The sequence below is a fragment of the Cyclopterus lumpus genome, chromosome 14, assembly GCF_009769545.1.
Source record: "Cyclopterus lumpus isolate fCycLum1 chromosome 14, fCycLum1.pri, whole genome shotgun sequence".
Taxonomy (NCBI): domain Eukaryota; kingdom Metazoa; phylum Chordata; class Actinopteri; order Perciformes; family Cyclopteridae; genus Cyclopterus; species Cyclopterus lumpus.
The window spans coordinates 18,489,119-18,513,386 of record NC_046979.1 but is presented as its reverse complement, the minus strand read 5'-3'; the positions used below and the strand labels follow the sequence as shown (position 1 = coordinate 18,513,386).

General features: G+C 44.1%; 3 protein-coding genes across 3 annotated transcripts in view; 2 read left to right on the top strand and 1 right to left on the bottom strand.

Moving 5' to 3' along the window:
* Positions 1-3,014: 3,014 nt before the first annotated feature.
* supt4h1 (SPT4 homolog, DSIF elongation factor subunit) lies at positions 3,015-4,734 on the bottom strand. The gene is made up of 5 exons (XM_034550060.1): positions 4,539-4,734; positions 3,848-3,954; positions 3,701-3,756; positions 3,426-3,479; positions 3,015-3,305 (listed from the first exon to the last, which is right to left on the bottom strand). Exons 1-5 carry the CDS (start codon positions 4,605-4,607, stop codon positions 3,238-3,240), a joined length of 354 nt encoding a protein of 117 aa, XP_034405951.1. The 5' UTR covers positions 4,608-4,734; the 3' UTR covers positions 3,015-3,237.
* On the top strand, positions 3,899-9,584 carry hsf5 (heat shock transcription factor family member 5). Its single transcript, XM_034550059.1, is given in 7 exon segments — positions 3,899-4,053; positions 6,791-7,288; positions 7,510-7,827; positions 8,031-8,122; positions 8,252-8,590; positions 8,821-8,873; positions 8,875-9,584. Coding segments are annotated over 6 exon segments (1,359 nt in total). The 5' UTR covers positions 3,899-4,053; positions 6,791-6,798; the 3' UTR covers positions 8,942-9,584.
* A 2,221-nt stretch (positions 9,585-11,805) lies between these two features.
* LOC117742675 (E3 ubiquitin-protein ligase RNF43) overlaps positions 11,806-24,268 on the top strand; it is a 66,458-nt gene continuing 53,995 nt past the window's right edge. Inside the window, exon 1 of the mRNA XM_034550243.1 lies at positions 11,806-11,942. Within this exon, the coding sequence (XP_034406134.1) occupies positions 11,937-11,942 (6 nt within the window). The 5' untranslated portion in view covers positions 11,806-11,936. The remainder of the gene's footprint in view (positions 11,943-24,268) is intronic.

Sequence of the window (24,268 nt, the reverse complement as noted above, 5' to 3'; positions counted from 1 at the left end):
CCTCTTTTAAAGAAAACATTAATCATCTCTCGCTTTTTAGTCTGCAAGAGGCAGGAAGTGGTGTCCGCCTGTTGAAACTGTGTGTGTGTGTGTGTGTGTGTGTGTGTACATCCCCTTTAACTTCCCTATCTCTATCCCTGTCGGACGGAGCACTATCCAAGACTGAGTCGAAGACGCTCGCTGTTTGTTTGTTTGTTTATTTGTTTCTTTTTAACAGAGCTCACCAAGCAGCCTATGAACCTCGAGTCAACACCTCATCTAGTTACCCCCGCAGCTTGAGGCCTCGACACATCCAAATAAGGGCACAAGCCAACGCCGGCACCCTGTTGCGAGTGCTCAGACGAAGGGTGCGCTTCTTTTTCACACGCTCAGACAAGAGCGCGCCGGGCGGCGCTGAGAGCCGTCCTGGTAACGCCTGTGTGGTTGTGGAAGCCCGGGCGGGTCCCGGTTTTGTTTTTTAGTTTGCTTCTCTCTCGTGACGGGACTTGACGTGACGGGACCCACACGCGGTTTTGAAGCGAGAACAGGTTTACGTCACACGAGGGGGGCGGGGTTTAAAACCCCGAGGAGTTGTGTTTCACGCAGCACTCATTATTGAGTTAAAAAACCACGATTATTTTAGTTCTCTCTCATTTGAGTACAAACTGTTTCCAACCACTTCATATTCTCTGTTCCTCTCGTGATGGAAAGAACGAGACATCTTCTGCACATTTGAATAACTGATATTTGGTTTGTAGTATATTTATTTTTACTTCACTGCCTATTTTTTAAACGTAAAATCTGAGTTGTGTTCAAAACGGCAAAGAGATGAACTGTATTTCCTATTTTACCATAAAAGAAGAGATTCTGTATTTAAGACGTGTTTTATCATTGGTCCTTATTATTATTTAAACATCTGCATTCCAGACAGACTAACATGACGGTTATGGTATTTCTTAAATTAAGTCAAGAATCGTTTCACACTACACAATGATAAACTCTTTTGCGGCTGTACATATCGTTTCATATCTATACGTGTTCCTGCTCTGACTCACAGGGGTATTCCAGCCAGCCTCGTGCACACGACGGAGAATCGACCCCTGAATGCATCAAACTTCCTCTTCACGCTCTGAGGGCCTCAGTCCACCTGAGCTGCGCCACACAAACACAAAGAGCCCCGAACAACGTGTCCCTTTGCCCACTGTCACACATAACATCCATCATAACAGCCAACTCCATTATTACAGCACTCATAAAGGGCTTACTGTGAATAATGCTCGTATTCGGGCCTTGTCGTGGCCTGTGGTCACACTCGGGTTACTACATTCTGTGCATATGGGAACATGTACACGTGACACATTAAAGGTCCACTGCGGTCCTTTTGTCCTTAATGTGGCTGGAAAAAAAAAAAGAAGTGAACTGAGACATTTTGAACAATTACCACATGAGATCAGAAAACACAGCGAGTTCTTAAGCAACACTGCTGCTGATCTTCCCGTTGAGCTTCATGAGAATCACCGAGGAGCCATTTCACAGTGTTGACATGGTTTCTCAAGAGAGATGTGCAATTATATGTGGGAGCGTCATATAATGAGCCGCTGCTCTTTTCCTCTGTCTTGGGGGGGGGGGGGGGGGGGGGCACGTGGTTCCGGTGTCGCGGCCTGCTGAAGGGTCGGCACCGATCTACATGTTACACTCCTCCGCATCCGGCAGCGATGCAGTCGGTGGAAGTCAGTGTTGTAATTCACGTCTGTTCGGCCACAGCGTGTTTACAGAGATGACTGGATGGATTAGATAACCTCCTGGTATTTTAACTATGTTTTACATTAAGAAGTGCAGGAAAAAGAAAATAGGTCGTGACCTTCTGTCTCCCTCTATGATCCATTGGAGTGTCCAGCAAAGTAAAGTGAGAGATTTAGGGAGCGCCTAAACAACCTGCCATGTAACTAAAGATCAGCACCAATAATAACAATACTAACAATAGTAATAATAGAGCTCACCGTGCTCACTTCCAGAGATTTAAGGAGTCCTCTGTGTGCGTGACTCCGATCCGTCAGGTTATAGTCATTAGACAATGGCCAGAGCCTCTAGCAATAAGCACATCTTCCTCAAGAGTAATACAAGCGTAACTATAATAGTGCTGCAGCTGAACAACGACCTACAAACCTCAGATGTTATTACAGACTATTGTACAATGAAATGTAACCAGAGAAACTATTTATAAGAGACAATAGGTGAGAATAATACAACTAGTCACACCTCCAAGAGTTTGGCTGATGGTTCCCACTACGGGCCATGTTTGGTACTGCCTGTGATTCCAGCACTCGGGTGTAAAGCACCACCTTGTGACCCAAATAAATAAGTGCAGGTGGTGTCGTATTAGTGATGTTTAGATGTTTAGTTCCTCCTCTCCGGTGTTTCAGATCAGTCGGCAGACAACAGTGATTCTCCACGAATACGATGACCTCTCTTGGTTCAGTGGGACACGGCGATGAGGATCTGAACCATGGTTTTGATGTGATTTTAATTCTGTTTAGTATAACAAGAACACAGCAGCGGATGTAATTAGTTGTGCAAGTATTTGGTCATAATACAAAGGACTGGAGGGATTTAATCAGAGATTAAGATCAGCAAAAGTGTTATGATTAATCCTGCTCGGGACAAGAATGTCTCAAACCAGATTTCTCGGCAATCCATCCAATAGTACGAAAGTCGTAACTTATTGACCGACATCCCGAGAGCTGCTAGCACGACTGAAAAGAACACAGAAACCATCCACTGGTAAAGGAAGTGAGGTCTCCTGTCTTTCATCATTCCACTTGTTGCTGTGTGGTGAGGTTAGGCGATCGGTCTCTGTGACACCGAGCGAAGGACACATGGGATGTGGATTGTGGACCTCGATGGTTTTGGTTTGTTACTCCTTTTGGGGGAATGAATTGAGCTGTTTTTCAGTGACAACCTTAGGACACGCCAGTTGACCGTCCCTGAATCAGCAAATATCACAGCGTTTACTGAGCAAAAAACTATTACTCACATTTCTTTAAAAAAACAGACCTTTATTATTTTACTCAATTGTCCAAAGAAATTAAAAAAAAATTAAAACATCTTCTCCTCTATAAACACCAATGCTATTATTTTCTAATCGCACAACAAACATGAACGGACAGTTGAAAGGCAGTTCCTCAGGACGCCACAGACGTGATCAAGTCCCCCTGTTGTTCCTTCTGTCTGGAGTTGGGCCTGCGCTCTGCTGCCGGTTTACGTCTTCACCGCCGTGTCTCTGGATTTGTAGATCACTCCTCTGCTTTTCAGCTCTCTCACCACACCTTCAGACGAGGGGGGGGAAATAAATGCAAAACTCGTTAAGTAAGGAATTCCAAAATCAAGAAAAAGCCAAACATTTAATTGTTTGCGTATCGAGGCAGAATAGTTCAGGTAAAGTGTACCTGGAGGTAGTCTGCCGGTCACCGACACTGCATATACACCTGGCTTGAAGTTGCCTGTAGGATGGAACCAGAAATACACACATTATTTATCTCGACAGCATTTGGAGTTTGTTTACTACTGTACAACTGCATGCTTCCCTTAAAAATAGGGTCCTTATTGACATCATGCTGAGACTTTGTGTCTTCTTCGGTGCCTCTTTTAAGAGTAGTTTATCTACTCCATCCTGGTCAAAAAACCGATTCATGCAGCTTTCTGTATAGGCACACGTCCTTACCTATCCTCTGCCATTTAGCTACCCAGCTGTCCTCGGGGCTCATCATGGATATCACACTGCGGACATACAGGCAGTAACGGTAAACATCCAGAAAACTATGTGAAAGGGTTATTTATTTATTTTAAATAATCTATGCTAAATGTTTACCCATCGAATGAGGAACTCGTGCATTCGTAGACCATCTCCCGGTTCCCCTTCATCTGAAGGTAGGACTCACAGTTGTCACAGCCGTCGTATTCAAACTGGTCGATCGTCTAAAGGGGACAAGGAGGAGAGGAAAGGTTTGGTTTTAAAGTCCTTTATTCCACTATCGCGAGAACCGCAAAACATTCTACAACATCATTGAAAAACAAGTAAGTAAGTCAAACAAACAAAACAACAAAATATAGCCAAATAAACAATCCTAATGTTAAAAAAAAAAAGTATTTCAATGAGCATAACATGCTCCCAATAGTCCATTTGTCCCTGAAAGCCTGGACATTGTCCACAGCGTGGTAATTTCTTAAGAAGGGCCAAGTCGCCCTTCTTGGGCAGCAAGGAGAGGAGAGGAAAAGGAGGAGAGAGCTCTTGAGTCCAGGACGATAACAACAGAGGAAAGAATGGATGCAAACATGTGGAATGGACTACAAGTTACTGCTCGTACCAACAGACGGAACTAGGAGCACAAACCCACATTTTCTAAATCAAGGTCCCATTGAAAAGCATTACGTTACTTTAACGCTGACATTTATTTGTTTGGACACAACATAAGTGGAACAACTACAGCGCAGGAAGCGGCTACAAGTTAGCAGGGAAGCTAGCTTTGAGTGTTCGCTTTCTCGCCATTCACAAGTTGTACCTTCACTAACGAACACAGCAGACAGGCTCGCAGATGGCGGAGGTCTTTGGGGACCGTTTCCAAGGCCATTATGTTCAGCTCCCGGACAAAATACTGCCGTATTACCGAAATATCAAACGGATTAATGTTTTTGAATAATTCCAGTCGCCGGGGAATTACGTCACCGACTGCGAGGACCTTAAACCCGGCGTAGAGGGCCATATTGTGTGCCTGAGTAAAAGTCGTTATATCTCCATTGTTTAAAGCAATCGTTTCAGTTACAGGGATCAGGGTTGAGTTGTTATGCATAATTACATACTGTATATTAGTTCCACTATGTCCTGAAACGTGTCATGTAGATACTACATTTTAGTTTTACTAATCTATTTAGTCATGCATACATGACCATCGGGATGCAGGCTATTGAAAACGTTTTGATTATACTAAAATATTAGATGTTTAAATGCAAAAGTAAATACTTATTCTGAGTGGATGGACCTAGAGGTGGAAGGATAATGTTTTTTTTGTATACTTGAAGACCATCTGGATACTTTAAAAAATAATAATCATATGTCTAACTTTAATCAAAACAGATTCAAGCATTTTGACCCACTGGCTTCCTGTTAGTCATGGGCTACATTTTAAGATCCTGTATATATTCCCTTGACTGTTGATAATGATGCAATGATGATGATAGAGCCCCTTGATCCACACACACAAAACAAGTGTTCCTCTGGATCAGACATTCCTTATTAATCCTTACTTTTCTGTGAAATGACCAACAGTCACAACATGTTTCTATAATTACATGCATTTTGAATGAACTGTTCTTAAATTGTCTGTTTTCAATGATTGTTTTATTATTAACATGTATTATTTAAAACTGTGTTGTTATATCACTTATCATTAGCACTATTATTTTTATGGAAAATGTTAGATCAATATAGTGATTTTTAATACAATTCAGCAATGTTGTCCAAATACACATTCAATGACGCAGTTTGCTTTTACTACATTTTGGCACATACATATCCATATATCCATCCATCTATCTACATTAAATAACAATAGCATAAGAAGGTTTTGCTACCTTATTATTTAAATTATTTAAAGTGTTCAAATAAGGGAACTGTAGCTAATTTCCAGTGTACAGTAGACAAATTAATTTACTAAAGTAACGTCACTTGTGCTACACTTGAATTTTAATTGTATGACCGTTTGTACTCGACTACATTTCAGAGTGAACAACTACTTTTTACTTGACTGTATTTGTTTGACAGCGATTGAAACAACTTTACGAAAAAAAATTGTTTATGCAAAGCATCTTATATCTTTAAAAAGACGATTTAATTGGTGATAAAATCAGCTCCACCGTGACCAGCTGCAAGCACTTCTATATATATTCACTAGTAAACAGCAATGATTTAATGTATCCTAAATAATATACACATCTGAAGCGATAATTCTGCATAAAGGGCACATTTACTTTTGATACGTTTATTATGACGAAACGAGCCATAAACGGTCCGCTCGAGCCCTAAAACGTGGTGGAGCGTTTGCAGTTGGTGCCAGAAACTCGTCTCGTGTGATAAACGTTGAAAGTCCAACAGCGGTTCTGGATCAGAGTGAGACATGTTAGAAGATTCAGGTAAAGTCCCAGTTTACCCGTCATGGAGTTTCTTCTTGGTGTGCCAAGACCCACACAACACACACATGACTGTCGGAACAATCTCATGCGACTTTACCGAACCTCACTGTGCTAAAGTTTATTTAAAATACAGAGCCGTTGAAGTTAATTAACGTTAATTGGTGAGCTAACTTTCGCTAATGCTAATTTAGCTCACCAGTTCACGCTAACAAAATAGCATTTCCGGTCTTGTGTACAGAATTTATTTATTACATGTTTTAAGTTGACATTATTAATAACGTCACAAGTCAAGTTGTTTAAAGTTTAGTCGTTAATCTGTGTAAGTACGGGTAGTTTGAAACGTTAATGTTCAATTAACCGCAGCTGTTCTTACGTTAACTTCACTGCTAGCTAGTACCCGGGACAGGTGCACTTCCTGTCATAGCAGGAACCAGAAGGGTCCGAAACCAGGACACAGTTCCGTTAGCTAGACAATAATACATAATAATAATAATATTAATACATAATGTTAGGTCACTAACGCTACCAGTTACTGTTATCTGTTTGTCATTTACCATATTTATCTAACCTATATTTACTGTTTTTATTATATTTGTATATCTATGCCTATGTTTATTGTTTACAGACAAAATCATGGGTGTTGGGGAAAGTCCCCTCCCCGAGACCATCAACCCCAATAACTTCCCAGCCAAGCTATGGCGTCTGGTGAACAACCCGGCAAATATTGCCATCCGCTGGAACGAACAGGGCCATGTCATCATCATTGATCAGCATCTCTTCGAGGAGCAGATCCTGTCCCCCAGCAGCAGCGCCTCAGACAACGTTGACGCCTTCAAGACAACCAACTTCTCAAGCTTTGTCCGCCAGCTCAACCTTTACGGCTTCAAGAAGGCCGACATGACCGCAAAAGACGTCAGCGTCCAGTGGGACTGCGTGCGGTATCACTATTTCTACAACCCAAACTTCCTGCGGAACCGCCCTGAGCTTGTCGCGAGTCTGAGGAGGCTGACTGTCCAGAACAAGGCCATGATACAAGCTGGTCTGGATGTGAAAAATCGGGGCCGGAGCCAATTCCGCCGTTACAGTGGGGGCTATGAAGGCAGGGATACAGATGTTACAAGAGGTGAGTGTCACCGCATGACTGTCAGTGGGGAGGTAGCTTTAGATAGTAATGGTCACACACGTTTCCCTGTAGTGTTACAGTGGACAGTGCCACATTAAATATCACTATAAATAACATTGTCTGATGCGTACATCCAGCGTACAATCCAGTGCGTTCACGTTATTACAATATTGCTGTCTAACAGGTTGTTGCCACGCTTTGCTTCTTCCCTGTTTCTGCAGGCAACTATTCCCTGATGAGCCCCCCTCATCAGGAGTTTTCTCATCCGTACCATATAAACAAAGCTCAGGCCACGATGGCTCACAATGGTACGCCGGTCCCACCGAGATTCCTGACGAGGGGTCATGGTGCAGCTCTGTCACCCAGTGCCTTCGTGACAGACAAAGGGATACCTGTATCTTTCAGCCAGCACTACCCCACCGGAGCGGCCTCCAATGCCAACGCCATGCATATTCAGCAGGGTTTATTGGCCTGCTCAAGCCGCGGAAATCCAAATTACACGTTCAATGCGCAATATCAGCCTGGCTACTACTCCCCACGTGAGCATGACATCAGTTAACCTGTTACGAGAATGGGTGGAAAAGTTATAAACCACACTGTTTACATCTCTTTACACAAATAGTGCATGAGTGAAATTACTTCTTTTTTTCAGCTTCAGTGTACTTGTAATATAATAAAATATAATAAAAACCCAAATCCTGCATTTTATAATCTAAAATAAAATCTTTTGTCCTTCTGGAAGTTTGCCAGTGCTACCAGTCGAACCTTGTGGCATCCCAAATGGCAGGTAGGGGCCTTTCGACAGGGTCGTTCTCAACCCACAGTTATTACCAGGTAGGTGAATTGGACTGTACCCTGTCACGTAATTGATGACTTCCACAAGATCTGTGATTGGTCAAGGAGGATGGCGTTTTGTGAACACGTACTGTGTCTCGAACATTTCTTTTTATTTCACTGTTTTAGGCAGGTTATCCTGTGAGTATGTTGCGTCATGTTGACCACAAACAGGACTCAAAGACCAAGGAGCACCAGGAGGTGAAGAAATGTGACATTAACTTGGACACAGTTTTCCAGATTGCAGATGGGGTGATGCAAACTCCGCCCAATAGCAGCCTGGTTAGAGTTGTAACCCCACAGAAGCCAGGCCCCGTGCTTGTGCCGTTCTCCGGTAACAACCCAGCCGGAACAGTGAAATCTAACCATTTGTCCCCTGTGACCGTCAGGGCCGATCTAGTCTCATTTCAACAGGAGGAATCAGTGATTTCACTCACTGAGCAATTGCCGGAAGATGCCATATGTGAGGTAAGCCTAGACATTGTAGATTTCCTCAAAGAATTTAGCTCTTCTTTTCTAAAGACAAGATACTTTGCTGAGGAATGGCTGGATGACGTCCGTCTGGCAGTTTGCAAATAGAAAAAGTCATCCCCGATGTGTAACAATTGATATAGTATTCATATTTATTAGAGAATGTGTAACAACAGAGCAGAAGACCTGTACATTAGTTGCTGATGTTTCCTCTGTGCTCTGGCCAGGTTACCGTTGATGATGCAAAGGACACTGAGGTTATAGGTGTCGAGGTTAACGACTCTGAGGGACAGCACTCAGGCCGAGAGCAGCACAGGGAGCGCGACCAATCTCTACAGACATTATTGAACATTTAGGGAGCACGTCCAGAATGAAACTAGTGGAAGAAAGGTTTACTGACAGTTGGTAGTATTTCTTGTTTTGGCGTGCGACAGGGAGTCTTGATTCACTGCACGATGTGATCTTAAATTCTCACTATTACCAGACTTTAATCTCCATTTTTAATGATTCTTTGTATTGCAAAGGTCTGTTGATGTGTTCAGATTGAAATCTTTTTTTAAATTATTTAAATAATTGTATAAATTGTTTTGTGTTGTACATTTCTGTGTTTCTTTATTGTAAGTGACTTTGGAACATTTTAAAATGTAAGTAACAGTCACAGTCCTATTTTCTTTTGTGGAATTACTTGTACTGGTACCACGGTAAATATTTAAAAATAAATTGTACAGGCACATTTATACCTCGACATTTTTGCCACAGTAGTATCTCAAATGTAATGCTTTTTAAGAATTGTTGTTTGAAGTATAATTTATTCAGATTTGTTGCAGTCGGGCTGACACAGCCTCTCATTTTAATTTACAGGTGTTTGACTTCAATTTGTCTGCTTTTAATACCTTAATCGGTTTGTTGTAACAAACTGATGGAATGGGGAAGAAAATGTTGAATGAATTGCATTAAATTATAATTATTAGATCTACTAGTGATACTTTGCTTTGTGATGGTGACCTAATGGTGGTTGCATTTCCCAACCTTTTATTTCTCGCTGCATCACTTATAAGGTTGTACTTTTAAAACGTGTAATTGTAACAGTTTTTTTATTATTTTATTATTTTTAATTAAAATGAAATGTGTTTCCGATCATTCAGCTGTCATCGTGTGTTTAATGATTTATTGTTGCCGCTGCACTCGTGTGGTTTGGTGTCTGGTGGGTCTGTACGTATTGACCACTAGAGGGAGCCACTGGCTCGTTTCTGATCAGCGCGACGACTGTGTGGCTGCTCCGCCCTCAGTCTGCAATGTGGCCTTCAGGTGCCCCTCGGAAACTCCTCTCTTGTTATTACTTTAACTATTTAGTAAAAAGTGTTTTGTGTTGAAAACGAAGCCCATGATATTGTAAAGCTGTTAATAATCAATGACTAGAACTTGACATGGCATTGCGTGAAAATAGGAGTAACTACCTGTCGTATTTTCACTCTAATTTAAATAATAGTATCAAAATAGGCCTACTAACCTAATGTACCTGTAACAACATGGCCGCTCATGGTTTTAAATAACCCAGGTGACAAAAAAATGCAGCCTTTTTCCAAAACACATTTTGTCACACACGTGCGTCGTTTCAATAAAGCTCCACTGTCCGACGGCACGGGAAGGCAGCAGGACAGTGAGCAGGTAGAGAGTGTCAATGAGATCCCAGGGGAGCGAGAGACAGTTCGGGAGGTAGACTTTCGGGACGGTGTCATAACTACACGGTGTCCCTTCACGTTATTAACTTGAAATACAGCGCACAGGGAGTTTGGACCGCTTTATTCCGTACTTTTTGTTGTGTTTTTATCCCGTAACCGTTGATGGATTTTGAGAAACAATTAATTTTCCCCTCGGGTGTTCTCAAGAGGATCGTATCTAATTTCTTACAGTGCAGCGGAGGCACTGAACTCAGGGGAATGCATGTCTGTCTGTCCGTTTGTGTGGGTGCGTTTTTTAGTTTCTTTAGTTGGTTTAAATGAAGACCGACAGTAGAACTTAAGTAGAGAGAGTAGCTTTGGCTTTCAGACCAAGTTAGAAGTGAAGTAAGGCAACAGTCCATTTGCTTTAGTTAATCATTAGATAGAGCGGCTGAATTTAACAACTTCTGCGAGGATTATTTTTCGCAACTCTTTGGTTGTAAATATATATATATATATATATATATATATATATATATATATATTAACCAACTTGTTGGCACCGCGGTCCCTCCAACATGCCTTCTAACTATGCGGCGGCAACCTGTAAGCCAGCCTTTGAAGTTCAAGTTGTCGCTCTTTGCTTTGTGTGAAGATTTATAAAGAAAAAAACCTAGCGGGGAATGTGTGTGCGCGTGTGTGTGTGTGTGTGTGTGTGTGTGTTTTGTCAACTCGTGTTTGGTCGTGAAAGTGATTTGTAAGGCACAGCGAAGGGTGCACACGCTGTCATATTAACAGCAGTTAGGATACAGATGAAGAGGGGAGCTGCCCTTCTTCTGGGAGAGAGAGAGAGCGAGAGAGAGAGAGAGGGGGAGAGAGGGGGAGAGAGAAAGAAAGAAAGAAAGAGAGAGCGAGGATACAGCAGCTCAACTAGAGCCCGAAACACGTTACAAACGAGGACGTTTGTTTGTGTTGTCTCGTGAAGACCGGGCCCCTGGAAGCCAGCGCACACTTCAACACTTCAAGCTCGCGCACAACGCGGCGTGTCTTCGCGGCGCCTTTGAGCGTGCACGTTTTTTCTCCACCCGCATTAACGACACTGGATAAAAGTTTCGGAAATTTTTTCTTTTTTTTCTTCTTCTCCCTGTAACAACGCGCAGTGTCCCGTGCAGGACACCGGAGTGATAGGCTTCTCTACAACGGTGCAGAGTTTGAATATTAACTCCGGTGCTGAATGGAAGTTTTGGGACATTCACGCGCGAGTTCTGATGGCAGTCCTCCGGCTGTAAAAGTTTGGATTGTATCCGTTTAGCACTTTTTTTGTTTTGTCGTCGAGGCAGGAAGAAGAAGTGGGACGTGTGCGTACACATAGACCCATACATATTCTCCCCACCCGTCTCTCCGCGGTGCTCGCCTGCTTTGAAGTCCACCATGTGCGGCCGGGCACCGCCGCTACAGCCGAGGCCATGACCGTCCCGCAGCGGCGCCTGGCCGGGCTCTGGCCGTGGCTGCTCGTGGCGGCCCTGCAGGTGGTGCTGGGTCAGCCGGCCCTGGAGTCCGAGCGGCCGGTTTTCCGAGCGGTCATCAAGGTGGCACTGCTGAACCACGAGCTGACGGGGAAGCCCATCACCCTGGAGGGGGTGTTCGTGGGAGGAAGTGCCGGCTCCGCGGAGGGGAAACTAATGCAGGTAAGGTCACGTCGGGCTTCCCGTCCTCACTCGTTTTTTACACTCCAAACATCTGCGGATGGACACCTGCTGTCGTAGTGGGACAGCTGTGTCACGAGCTTCGAACCGGCTCCTCCTGCGAGTAAATAGCGCCCCTCATATCAGGAATGCAGAGCCTTGCTCAAAGACACGCGCACGAGCAATGTGGACGAGTCTTCCTTTGGGCCGTCCATACACACTCGCATTGGTCTGTTGCTCTGGTAACACTTGGTCCTAATGGACCTGCTTTGTTATGGTAGGTGTTCTTCTGTAAAAATGGGCCACTGAACTTTATATGGTAAAAAATATCAATGAAAGTTAAATGTTGCTATTCAACGTCGGTATATTAGAAAAAAGGTTGTTATTGATTTGAAAATGGTTTTTCTTGTCTAAGTGCATCAGTCCCTCTGAGGAGAGACCGCCAGCCCCACATGATTCTCTGCCCCGAGAAAGCAGTTCACACTGAGTACTGATGAGCCAAAAGATGTTCAAACCTGAACAAACCGTTGTCAATGAAAACACTGTAGTGATCATCGTTTGCAGCCGCTGCCCCAAGCCCCTGAACTATAGTGATGACATGCAGGTGTTGGTAAGGTTAGTTTGTTGTTCAATCTAATATATTTTATTCAACCATGGGATCAGTTGATGTTGCCAAAAGATGACAGCTTTGTTTTGCACTAACTATTCCTGGCATCTAATGCTCTTCCAACATTTTTGATATCAAGGTGTGGCCGATGATTGTTAAACAACTCAGCGAATCATGTTTAGACTCATGCAAACCTGTAATTGAAGCAAAAGTGTTTTTTGTGTTTTTTTTTTTTTTTACCATTTAGAAAATGTAAAGCATGTGCTCTATTCAGTGATTATATTAAGGATTCAGGAGCGGATGAAGGCTCCTGGGGTCTTTTTTGAAACCTCGGCTGTGTCAATTTATTTGACCTGGTCCACAGATGTGAGGTGCTGCGGGATAAGGATGTACGCGGCTTCTCATCAGTACCATTTGTCAATGTGGGACGTTGGCAACATGTTACGGATGCTCATCACAGCGCATGTGACATCATACACACATCAAGCTCTCTGTGATTTCCAACTTCCTGTTATTTATCAATGTATTTATTTGTCTTCTGCCGCTTAAAAACCTTGCGCAGTATTCTATTCTGCTCTAAACACAAAATGTACACAAAAAAAACACGTTAGAACACACTGTAAAGTAGCACATGAGTCAATTTCCTTTTTTTAATGTGTGAAGAAAAGGTTCCCTAGTGCCACAGTCAAACTTTCATCTGTTTTAGTTGTTTCCTCAAAGTTAGACAACTAATCATGATTGTGTTCGAGGCTTGGGAAGTATAAACTCTGCTTCCAACAGTGCACCGAGGTGGTGTAATGCTGCAGGATGCGCTTTGTTGCAGCTTAGGCCTGTTCGAACAGGTCCTCATTGCCTCTGCAGGCTGCTTTACGGTCCGCTTTATGTTCTTGTCTTCCAGTGGATGGGGGGGAGGAGGAGAGGTTCTCTGCCTCACGCTGTCTTTGTCCTTCTTCTTTCTTTAATTGCTCCTCTGGGTTAAAGGGGTAGTTTACCTGCCTTGCTCTTTACTAATGTACATTTTTTAGGTACTGGGTGTTGGCCACACAAGTTACACCAAAACAGTCTGGATCGATAATAGCACTACAGGTAAGAGGGGAAAAATAGTTTTTTGATTCTTGGGGGTGACCTGTCCCCTTTAGAGCACTGTTCATGTATTATCATGACCACAAAACAAAGTTGTAAGTATAATTTCCTGCCCTGTCGGAAGAAAAGTGGCAGTCCTAAAACGTCCCCCAGCAACCAAAGTTCAACCGAAATCCCATTTAAAAAAAAAAAAACTCTGCGAGTGTTTTTGCAACGTTGAAGAAGGATCAGCCTTCCCTGCTTTTGCTGCTACTTCAAACCGTGCAGATACCTTGTAGCCTTTTGGCGATGGCATGATTTGGTCATGTTTGCTAACACAGCTCCAAGTGCCTTGGACTGAAGGAATTCCCAGTTTCCCTCCTCAAAGTCATGAGACTATGCTTTACTACACATCTCTCTGATCTGATCTATTCAATTTAATTCAGTTTATTTTGTATAGCCCAAAAATCGCACTTTCCGAATTTGCCTCAGAGGGCTTTACAATCTGTACACATTACATTACATGTCATTTAGCTGACGCATTTATCCAAAGCGACTTACAATAAGTGCATTCAACCATGAGTGCAAACTCAGAACAACAAGAATCAAGCAAGTACAATTTCTTCAATAAAGTTAAACTACAAAGTGCTATCAGTAAGAGACATTTAAGTGCTACTACGGCGCTACCTTCCCTATTACAATACGACATCCCTGTCCCAGGACCTTACATCTGATCAGGAAAAACCCTATCACTGGGAAAAATAGGAAGAAACCAAGGAGAGCAACAGAAGCAATAGATGTCATGTGTACAGAATGAACAGCGTTACAGAGTTACAACACATTCAATGAATATGACATTATGAATAATAAGTAGTAGGCATGGACCAAGATCCAGACCTCTACAATTCATAAAACAGAAGAGGAAGAGATGAGAGGGGGGCATCAGCTGGGCCATGGCAGGAGGCCGGGCCATAGAGACAGGATGCTGGCCCACCAGGCAGGAGGCATCGCGAAGGAGGCCGGACCAATGAGGCCAGGCCCTTGAGGCAGGAGGCACAAAAAAGGAGGCAGGGCCATTTGGAAGGAGACCAGGGGCTGGATGCAGGACGCGGGGGCAAGGAGGCACAACCCAGGAGCCAGGACTGGCTCCAGACACAGCCAGGTCCAATGCACCCTCTGAGGCGAGAAAACACAAAGACTCCGTGGAAGAAGTAGAGTTAGTAATGTGTAATAGAGAAAAGTAAATTCATCCATAAGGAGAGAGATAAGAGGAGATAGGTCCTCAGTGTATCCTAAAATGTCCCCCAGCAGCCTATAAGCCTAGAGCAGCATACCAAGGGCCTGGACCAGGGCAAACCTGATTCAGCCCTAACTATCAGCACTATTAAAGAAAGGAAAGTCTTAAGTCTACTCTTGAATGAGGTGACTGTGTCTGCCCCCCGGCCTGAAAGTGGAAGCTGGTTCCATAAAAGAGGAGCTTGATAACTGAAGGCTCTTGCTCCCATCCTACTTTTTAGGACTCTAGGAACCGCAAGTAGCACCACATTTAGTGAGCGCAGCTCTCTAGTGGGACAATATGGTATTACAAGCTCCTTAAGATATGATGGTGCATCACCAATCAAGGCTTTGTATGTGAGGAGAAGAATTGTAAATGTGATTCTTGATTTTACAGGGAGCCAGTGCAGAGCAGCTAATACAGGAGTAATGTGATCTCCTTTCTTAGTTTTAGTACACAAGCTGCATCATTCTGGATTAACTGGAGGGACCTAAGAGACTTATTAGAGCAGCCTGATAATAAGGAGTTGCAGTAATCTAGTCTAAAAGTAACAAATGCGTGAACCAGCTTTTCTGCATCTTTTTGAGACAAGATGTGCCTGATTTTTGAAATGTTACATAGATGAAAAAACGCAGTCCTTGAGATTTGCTTCACGTGGGAGTTAAAGGACAAGTCTCGGTCAAAGATAACTAGAGATTCTTTACAGTGGTGTTGGATGCCAGGGCAATGCCATCCACAAAAACCACTTCACCAGATAATTGATCTCTGAGGTGTTCAGGGCCCAGTAGAATAACTTCATCAGGAAGTTGCAGGTCATCCATGTCTTTATGTCTTTAAGACATTCTTGAATTTTAGCGAGCTGGTTGGTCTCGTCTGGTTTGATCGATAGATATAATTGAGTATCATCTGCATAGCAATGAAAGTTTATGGAGTGTTTCCTGGTAATGTTGCCCAAAGGAAGCATATATAAGGTAAATAAAATTGGTCCAAGCACAGAACCTTGTGGAACTCTGTGATTAACGTTGGTGGTCATTGAGGCTTCATTGTTTACAAATACAAATTGAGATCGATCTGATAAATATGATTTAAACCAGCTTAGTGCGGTACCTGAAATGCCAATCGACTGATCCAGTCTCTGTAATAGGACGTCATGGTCAATGGTGTCGAACGCAGCACTAAGGTCTAATAATACCAGTACAGAGATGAGTCCTTTATCTGATGCAATTAGGAGGTCATTTGTAATTTTCACCAGTGCTGTCTCTGTGCTGTGGTGTTTTCTAAATCCTGACTGAAACTCCTTATTAATCAAGAGTGGGCTTTTTCAGGAGAGGTTTAATTACAGCTACTTTGAAGCAGTGTGGTACATGGTGTGTTAGCAAAGACACATTAAAAGCCATCCAAATATACACCAGGGCATACAGCCGTTTCCAAGGCCATTCCACCTGAGGACAGATTCGCACTGGTTGAGGGCAAGAGATCATCAATCTTGCCTCTAATAGTTAAAATCTTTTTATTGAAGAAGTTCATGAAGTCATTACTACTGAGGTCTATAGGAATACACGGCTCCACAGAGCTTTGACTCTGTCAGCCTGGCTACAGTGCTAAAGAGAAACCTGGAGTTATGAAACTGGAAGTGTGCCCTGTCCTCTTAATGAACACATTAATTGGAACACTGGCTGGGGTCCGGCCAGTGCGATGTGGACAAATACAAGTGCAAAGGATTTTTTTTTTTTTTAAATGAAGCTTGCATTATGATCAGAGGAGCAGTGCAAAGGCTTCTGGGCTAACTTTGAACTTGAGAGGACTGTCAACTGTCCTCTTTTGAGAGAAGGACTTGGAGTTGATCCTCCAATGGGCATTGAGCTATAAAGGACATCATAAGGGCTCCACCTTTTCTTCTTCTTTGCTTCAAGCCATCTTGACTTTCTTTTTTTATCCTCACACTGTATTATTTTGTCTTTGAAATGTTGAATTGACCTTTTTTGAGAGCTCCCTTAAATACATCAGCTATAATTAAGGCAGGGCAGGCAATTGACTGAACACCAGTTAACTCTGCGCCACTTCACATTCCTTCATCTCCCTTCTCAAGTGTCCCACAAGGTACCGAGTGCCTCCCTGGCTCGACTGTCCGAGGCCGGTATCTGCGTGTTTTCGATATGGCCCGTTTGGGAACGAGGGCTGGGAGGGCGGAGGCGGCGCTGAGGGAGAACATCAAAGCGCATCCAGTTCCGAACGTGAGCCGGGATGATTAAAAAGTCGAGGCTGTTTACACTACACTTCCCATATGGGGCCCTCGCTCCCCCCTCTAGATTTCCTGTCCATACTTCCTATCTCCCTGGATGAGATAACAGCCTGTACGGGGCTCCTCGCCGCTTCATGTGGAGGTGCTGCTGCCCATAGCTTGTGACTTTGTACACGTGGCATAACATAGATATAGATGAAGAAGAAGAAAAATACATATTTGTTCTTTTTTTATCAAGGGTGTCCGGGTCCCTGGGATTTTGTTTTGGTTTCATATCAGCCCTCTGAACTGAGAAATGTGGAAATCATCAGAATGGGATCAGAAAATGTGTTTGACTCCAAAATGTGTTTGTAAGATTTTATATACGTAGCAACAGGGATGTAGATGAATTGGGAAAGAATATCTTAACAGTACAATGGCTGAATATTTGACGAGGAACCTCTGATTGCTAATGAATCTGGAACAACCTTCAGGTCAAATAACAATACAATACATTAACAGTGAGAGCAGCAGCAGAAAAAGACAGAATTTTGCTGCAAGACTCAGTTTCCATCCCCCCCGCATGAGACCCCGACGTTAACAGCAGGAGAACCACGTCCCTATCGGTCCTATCTGCCTCGGCGACGCTGGCAGCGCGATAAAGGTACAGGGGAAATCGCCTTGAGCTCACTATTTCTGCCCTGCTTTCTCCCACAGCGCCTGTTAAAAAGAACGCTTACTTTTCTTTGATTAGCTGCTATCTATGTACAAAAAAGAAGGCTACTCGGGGACAGACGTTGAAGCCACCGTATCGCATGATAAATATGCTCGGCATCGTTGACAAGGACATCGTTCAAATTCCCTGATTGTCAAGACGAGCTCGTCGTTTTTTGTTGGTGTTCCCCACGGGGTCATTGATTCAGCGCACACCGCTAGCGCTCTTCCTACCGTCTCCATGTTGCCTGTGGCGCCTCGCCTTGAACAGATCCCCACGCGTGTCCGACCCCTCCAGACAACGCTCTGGACTAATGGTTTCTCCTCCTGAGCTGCACCCTATGCAGCACAGGAAGCAGCGGCTAGGTGCCTTCCTGTCAAACCTTCTTCCACAGGAGATGGCTGCTGAGATGCTTCTCGGGAAGAAAAGGGCAGAGGCAGGTAGGGGGGAGCATGGCAAATCTCTTAATCCCGCCGGCCCCCTTCTTTTTAAGTCATTAGACCAGGTCTGGAATTCATGGACGTTACACAACACATTCTTTTCGAACTTTTCATCACTCTCCTCATGCAAATAGCAGGAGAGAGTTACTTTGCTTTACTTTGCACACTTACTCTGCTACTGTGACTGTTCTGCCCGGGTGCAAAACACTCCCATGCTTAATTGCTTAATCCCATGTTTGTTTTTGGCCGGGGGGGGGGGGTCACACATCTATGTAGAGCATGCAAACACGCACGTATTATGGTATAGGCATTACTTACTGTGTCTGTCTGTGTGTGTGTGTGTGTGTGTGTGTGTGTGCGCTTTCATATTAACACAGTCCATTGATCTCGGACAAAGTGGCGGAAAAACTTGAAATGGTGCAAGCACACACACGCATAAACACACACTTAACCAAAATGATAATGATACAGGCTTTGTCTTGCGGGTTCATTGTGTGTCCCTCTGAGAAACCACCGGGGCAGCAGAGGAGCGGCAAATGAACGCAGCTCTTTTAAGTTGTGCCATCGTGTATAGCCTCGCATCCATTACAATGTAGGGCAGTGAGTCACCACTAACTATAAAAGAGTATGCAATCGCATACACACACACACACACCTACACACACACACACACAGGCGTTGGTTTTTCTTTGATGGCACCGTACCTGACATAGGGCCAGGCGGGGCCAGGGTGTGTTCAGGGTCAGCGGAACTCAATTATATTGGGTTAAACGGTTGAGACTGCCTCTGCATTTTTGCATTCCCACTGAGATTGGGATCTCGTGCGGCCTTCCTGGACGCGTCCCACCTCCGGTGCAGGTCAAGTGAAGCACCTGTCCTCCAACCTTATAGTTGAAACCGATCCACTGGGTGTGTAAGGGCCGAGCTGTCCCTTCCCCCGGTGGATCGAGGCCACATTTGTAAGGGATTTGCAGGGAACAACATTACAACGGACAGCAGCAGGATTCATATCTAGGGGGGCCAACCATATTCGTTTTGTATTCTGCGCCAGGTGAAGGAAGAATGCATGTGTATAAATTGTCAACAAACAATCTACCAAAATACGTGTTTGGTGAAACGCTGCAGGCACTTTCAGGATTTGACGTATGCACTTGAATTTATATGCCGATTATGACATTTTCTAAACAAACGTTCTAAAATATTACAAAACTACGAATTGGTGACATTTTGGGCCGACATGTAAACTGCAACTCGACTGGTTGGCGAGGCGATGATTCTAGTTATTCGTGCTCATTGTGCGGCGTGCGGCGTCATTACGATAACTGTTGCCATCTGTTGTTGCCAACTGTTGCCAATGAAATTTGCCCCAACGTGCCCTTGTGCGCCACCATGAGCTCAACATGCGTACAGATTGCGTAAAACTGCAATATGGTGTTGAATCCCCAACTGTTAGTACTCATTCGGGACAAGTAATATCCTGTTAGTTTCAGTCAAATTACTTCATAGATATAGATTTTTATCATGAAGTGCCCCAGTGGTTCATCTGCCCCGCCTGCGGTGGTCGAAAGCGGCACCTCGCTAACATCAAGGGGCCCGGAAGCTTCTCTGCAGTTTCTCATTTCTCTGTCCGTCTCGCTCCTCTTCCTCCCACGGCGCGGCTTCAAATTCCTCCTCCTCACCTCCTCTCCTCCAACCAGTCCTCTCTTGTTTCTTGACAGCTCTTTAAAACGGTTGCAATTCATTGCATGTTCTTTAGTTTCAAGGGCAAAAAGAAAAATTGGCTACACGCACTCAAACGGCAGGAAGCGCTTAGTTCGCTGAGAGCTTGGAGGAAGAGAGCCATCACCATACCACAGATAAATGCTCTCTGACAAACGCCCTCCCTCTGTCCGGCTCCCCGTGGTTCCTCCAGACACACAATCATTTTCTTCTTTTTTTTGTCACCAGCAATGCAATTTCATGCAAGTTGTTTGGTGGGCTTTAAGAAGCAGGATCTGCACCGAGCAACTCTTCGGAGTGGAAGCACATTTTCTACTTTTCCGCTTGAACGCTCGGCCCAACGATCCGCGAGGAGGAGCTTTTGTGTGTGTGTGTGTGTGTGTGTGTGTGTGTGTGTGTGTGTGTGTGTGTGTGTGTGTGTGTGTGTGTGTGTGTGTGTGTGTGTGTGTGTGTGTGTGTGTGTGTGTGTGTGTGTGTGTGTGTGTGTGTGTGTCCTATACTGAGATCATTTTCCAAACTCTATTAAGCGGGATCAAAGTGACTTAGATCTTTCAGTGCTGCATTACTACAAAAGCAATATTGTAACTCCAGATCCAGGGAGATAGCGCCGCTGACAAAAAAAGCTTTATGTCCGCTGAAGTCACATGGTCAATTCCAAACAACACACGGCATGTCCCGTTTATGAGCTTTCTTTTTTTTTTTTTGTGGCCTGCTCAGAAAGACCTCAGTGTTGGTTTCAATATTTGTCCTCATACTTCCGTGCTGCATGCAGAGTTTGATTTATTGATTTAGAAAAGCTGAAAACAAATGTGTCTGTGTGAAACGGCACTAAAGTGGCTTGAGACGAGATTAAATATGTGCCTTCCACTGTGGCCTTGCAGCACTGTACTACACTCTGCAGCAGTGAAGCCTGGTCGCTGTGTTTGTAGGGGCAGTTTGACACTACAGATCCCAGAATTCTCGTGGGCAGAAGACGGCATTTAAGTCCAAAATACAAAAGGAAGAGTTCACGGCACGGCCCAACGAGCTCGATACAAAGTTAGCCGTTAATTTGTTTTGGCAGTCACTTAAGACTGTTCTGTTCCGGAGAGTGGACTGTAAACAGTGTGGCTCATATCAACCAGATATACAACTACAAACGATAACCCTGGATTACATTCTTGCATCATTTCCCACTTCCCTTGAGTCCCTTGTGCTAGGTTTTAAATTTGAACAGCTGACGATGGTAGACAGAGGTTTGATCTCATGAAGGATTAATCAATTTAAAGTACTAATTGAGAAATGCATATGTGTGACTGTATCTGTGTCCGTTACTAATTGTTCAGCTTGCGCAGTTGATTACAGAACCTACAATGAGACTCATAAAATAAACAGTAAACCAGACAACACGCTTCTGTCCTGGGAATTCAGTTAAGGTCACGGTGTTAGCGTTGTCAGTCCTCACCGTCACCTTCTCTTGTCTTCCTGATTTCAGATGGCCTCTTAACTGATGTGAGTAAGGTGCCATATCTTGATATAGCTCGCTGAGAAGAAATATAACTCCCAATTAGCTTGGCTTGAAACGGACTGTGTTTTTACCCTCGGCACGTTGCCTGCCTGCTCCTGACGACTGCTGTGTGAGCGGAAGGTGAATGATTGTTCTCCGTGAAGGCGGCCGACCATCGCACTCCGAGTCACATGCCTGCCAGCATGATAGATGGCTGTTCTCTCAGTTGGACTAAATGGAAAGTGCATGCTTCTGAATAAGACAAAGGGTTTGTATGTCTGCCAGACAAAGTGTGTTTAACTGATGTGTTCGTCTCCGCTCACCTGCGGAGAGAGTTTCCCCTCTTCCCCTCCGGGGAGTTTTATGTTGACCGGTGGGACTGCTGTCACGTGACAATTATCTCCACGGGTCCATTTGTTTCTGATGAACTGAGATCTGACTCACAAAAAAACGCTGAGAAAACCAAAAACTGTGCCAAAAAAAACTAACCTTGGTTCGAATCCCAATGTCGGCACACATTCACCCTGCTGAAGAGTCCAATAAGCAAGCCAGAATAACTGAGTCCGTAACAGCTTCATTGTGTTTTTTTCACTTCTTCCTTCCACTGTGGGGGGGGCGAGGGGGGCAAATCTATTGATTGGCTTTGAACCCTCAAGTAACTCAAAATTGAGCATGTGCAGGCTGGTTATTTGTTATGACTCGTTATGCTCTTCTTAACAATGTTTTTTTATGGCCCTGCAGACACTGTGAGGTCCTTTCATAGCAATATACTCCCTTGAATCGTGCGATAACAATGCTGCTACCAGCCATGCAGTGACCTTGTTGCACGCTCTCAAAAACAACTAAACCCAAATATGACTGCACCCGGTGGACCGTCCAACGGCCCTCGGAAGCGGAGTGCGTCTCTAGGAAACCCAGTTCCTATTGGCCGTGACCTCCGGACTGGCTGCTCCTAATTAGAAGCAGTCCCTCTCTGTGCCTCCCTCTCATTGTCCAAAGTAAATACCTTGGCACCCAGCAGGAATGCTGACGGACTGCTGTTCAGGGTGCTCTGAGAGTCGCTGACTCCCCTCATGTTTGACCCTCCGCAGTGTGGCGCAGCCGACGCTAACGGCTAACACCAGTCGGCATCGGAAACTTCACTGCTGGAATCGTTAAAAATATGCCTCACTATCTTGGCTTTTCCATGCCAGCATGCTGTGTTGGTTTTCCACTTGGAATAAGTTCAGATCTCTCTCTCTCTCTTTCGCTCGCTCTCATCAAATGGCCTTGGCCACAGACTGGGACTTTGGAGGGAAGTGATAGTTGGGTGGGTGGGATATCATTTAAATCTGGGTTACATAACCTGTGTATTTACATTCATTCCAACATAATGCTTCCTGCAGCCTCCTCCGAATAAACAAAACAAAAAAAAGATCATGGCAGTTTCAGTGTCAGCCGCCCTTGGTGTGCAGCGGTTTACGGGAATCAGGTGAGTGGATCAAAAGGCAGTCTGTATTTCAGAGAACAGGGGCTGTGATGTCTCACCAGGGCCATTCACCTGATAACCCCCTCTGGCAGCCATTCGGTGGCAGCAAGAAAAGTAGTACTCGACTGCTAACAAGGCATGTTTGCAGAGCTGCATGCAGTCACGTGGGCTCCTTTTTTTACTCTGTGACGGTCTGTTGGTGACCACAGCTGCCAAGCCCCAGTGCCTCACAGGCTGCTATTTAAACCCCCAGATTGCTGTGCGGGAGCGGAGTGGAGCATGGTGTTGCTCTTTGTTCTGGGCCCTAGGTTAGGGTTAGCACAGCATTACACCACAGCAGCCCTGAAAGCCAGCTCTAAAGACTAAAGCAGAGCTGTGTGTGGTTTGGTGTTTGGTCTGCTCACTCTGAGATTAGAGCAGCAGGTTGGCAGAGGATTGGGTAATGACATGTCTGCTGCGCTCAAGGCCTTGAACAGTCTGCGACTGCAGGGAATACTTGAAAGCAAGGCGCGCTTGCGCACACACGCACACACGCACACACGCACACGAGTGTAGCAGTTCTACCTCTGGTAGAGTAAATTTGACCATGAAGAATCACCAAGACACGCTAACATTGTGGTCACAGAAACAACATAACATTTCTAATCTCTGCCAAATGAGATGTGACATGGTCAGCCACTAATAGTTGTGGACACAGATGACACATAATGTTCCACTCATGCCAGTGAGTCAAAATCTTATTTTCCAGGGCATTAAGTCTTCATGGCTATATACAGTGATAATAAATATGAAAATGAAGCGGTAGAACATGAGAGGAAGTGTGCATGTTATCATAAATAACGTCATGGTAACGGCACTAAAAGTTGAATGATAATTAGTTTAAAGGGCTGTCCATGGCTTTGATCTTCACCCTCTAACGCTCCATCAACATCGGGGTTTGTGCATTCTTTCCATTTCACACAAACTTGTGTGTTTGTACATGCTTGGAAAGTTACCGAGCCAAGATAAAGTGGTTTATCTGTGTATTCACAGCATCTACAAAAAAATGTAAACAACGTAAGATGCAAACAATGTTAAACGTAAAACGCAAATAATGTAAACCGTAAACGATTTAAAATGCAAACAATGTAAACCATAGACAATGTCAAATGCAAACAATGTAAACTGTAAATACTGTTGCATGTAAACGACTTAAAACGCAAACAACTTAAAATGCAAACAACTTAAAACACAAACATCGTAAAATGCAAACAATGTGAACAGTACACATGAAATGCAAGCAACGTAACGTAAGTGCAGAAAAGACATCACTAACGTAACTTTAAAATAGCTCGA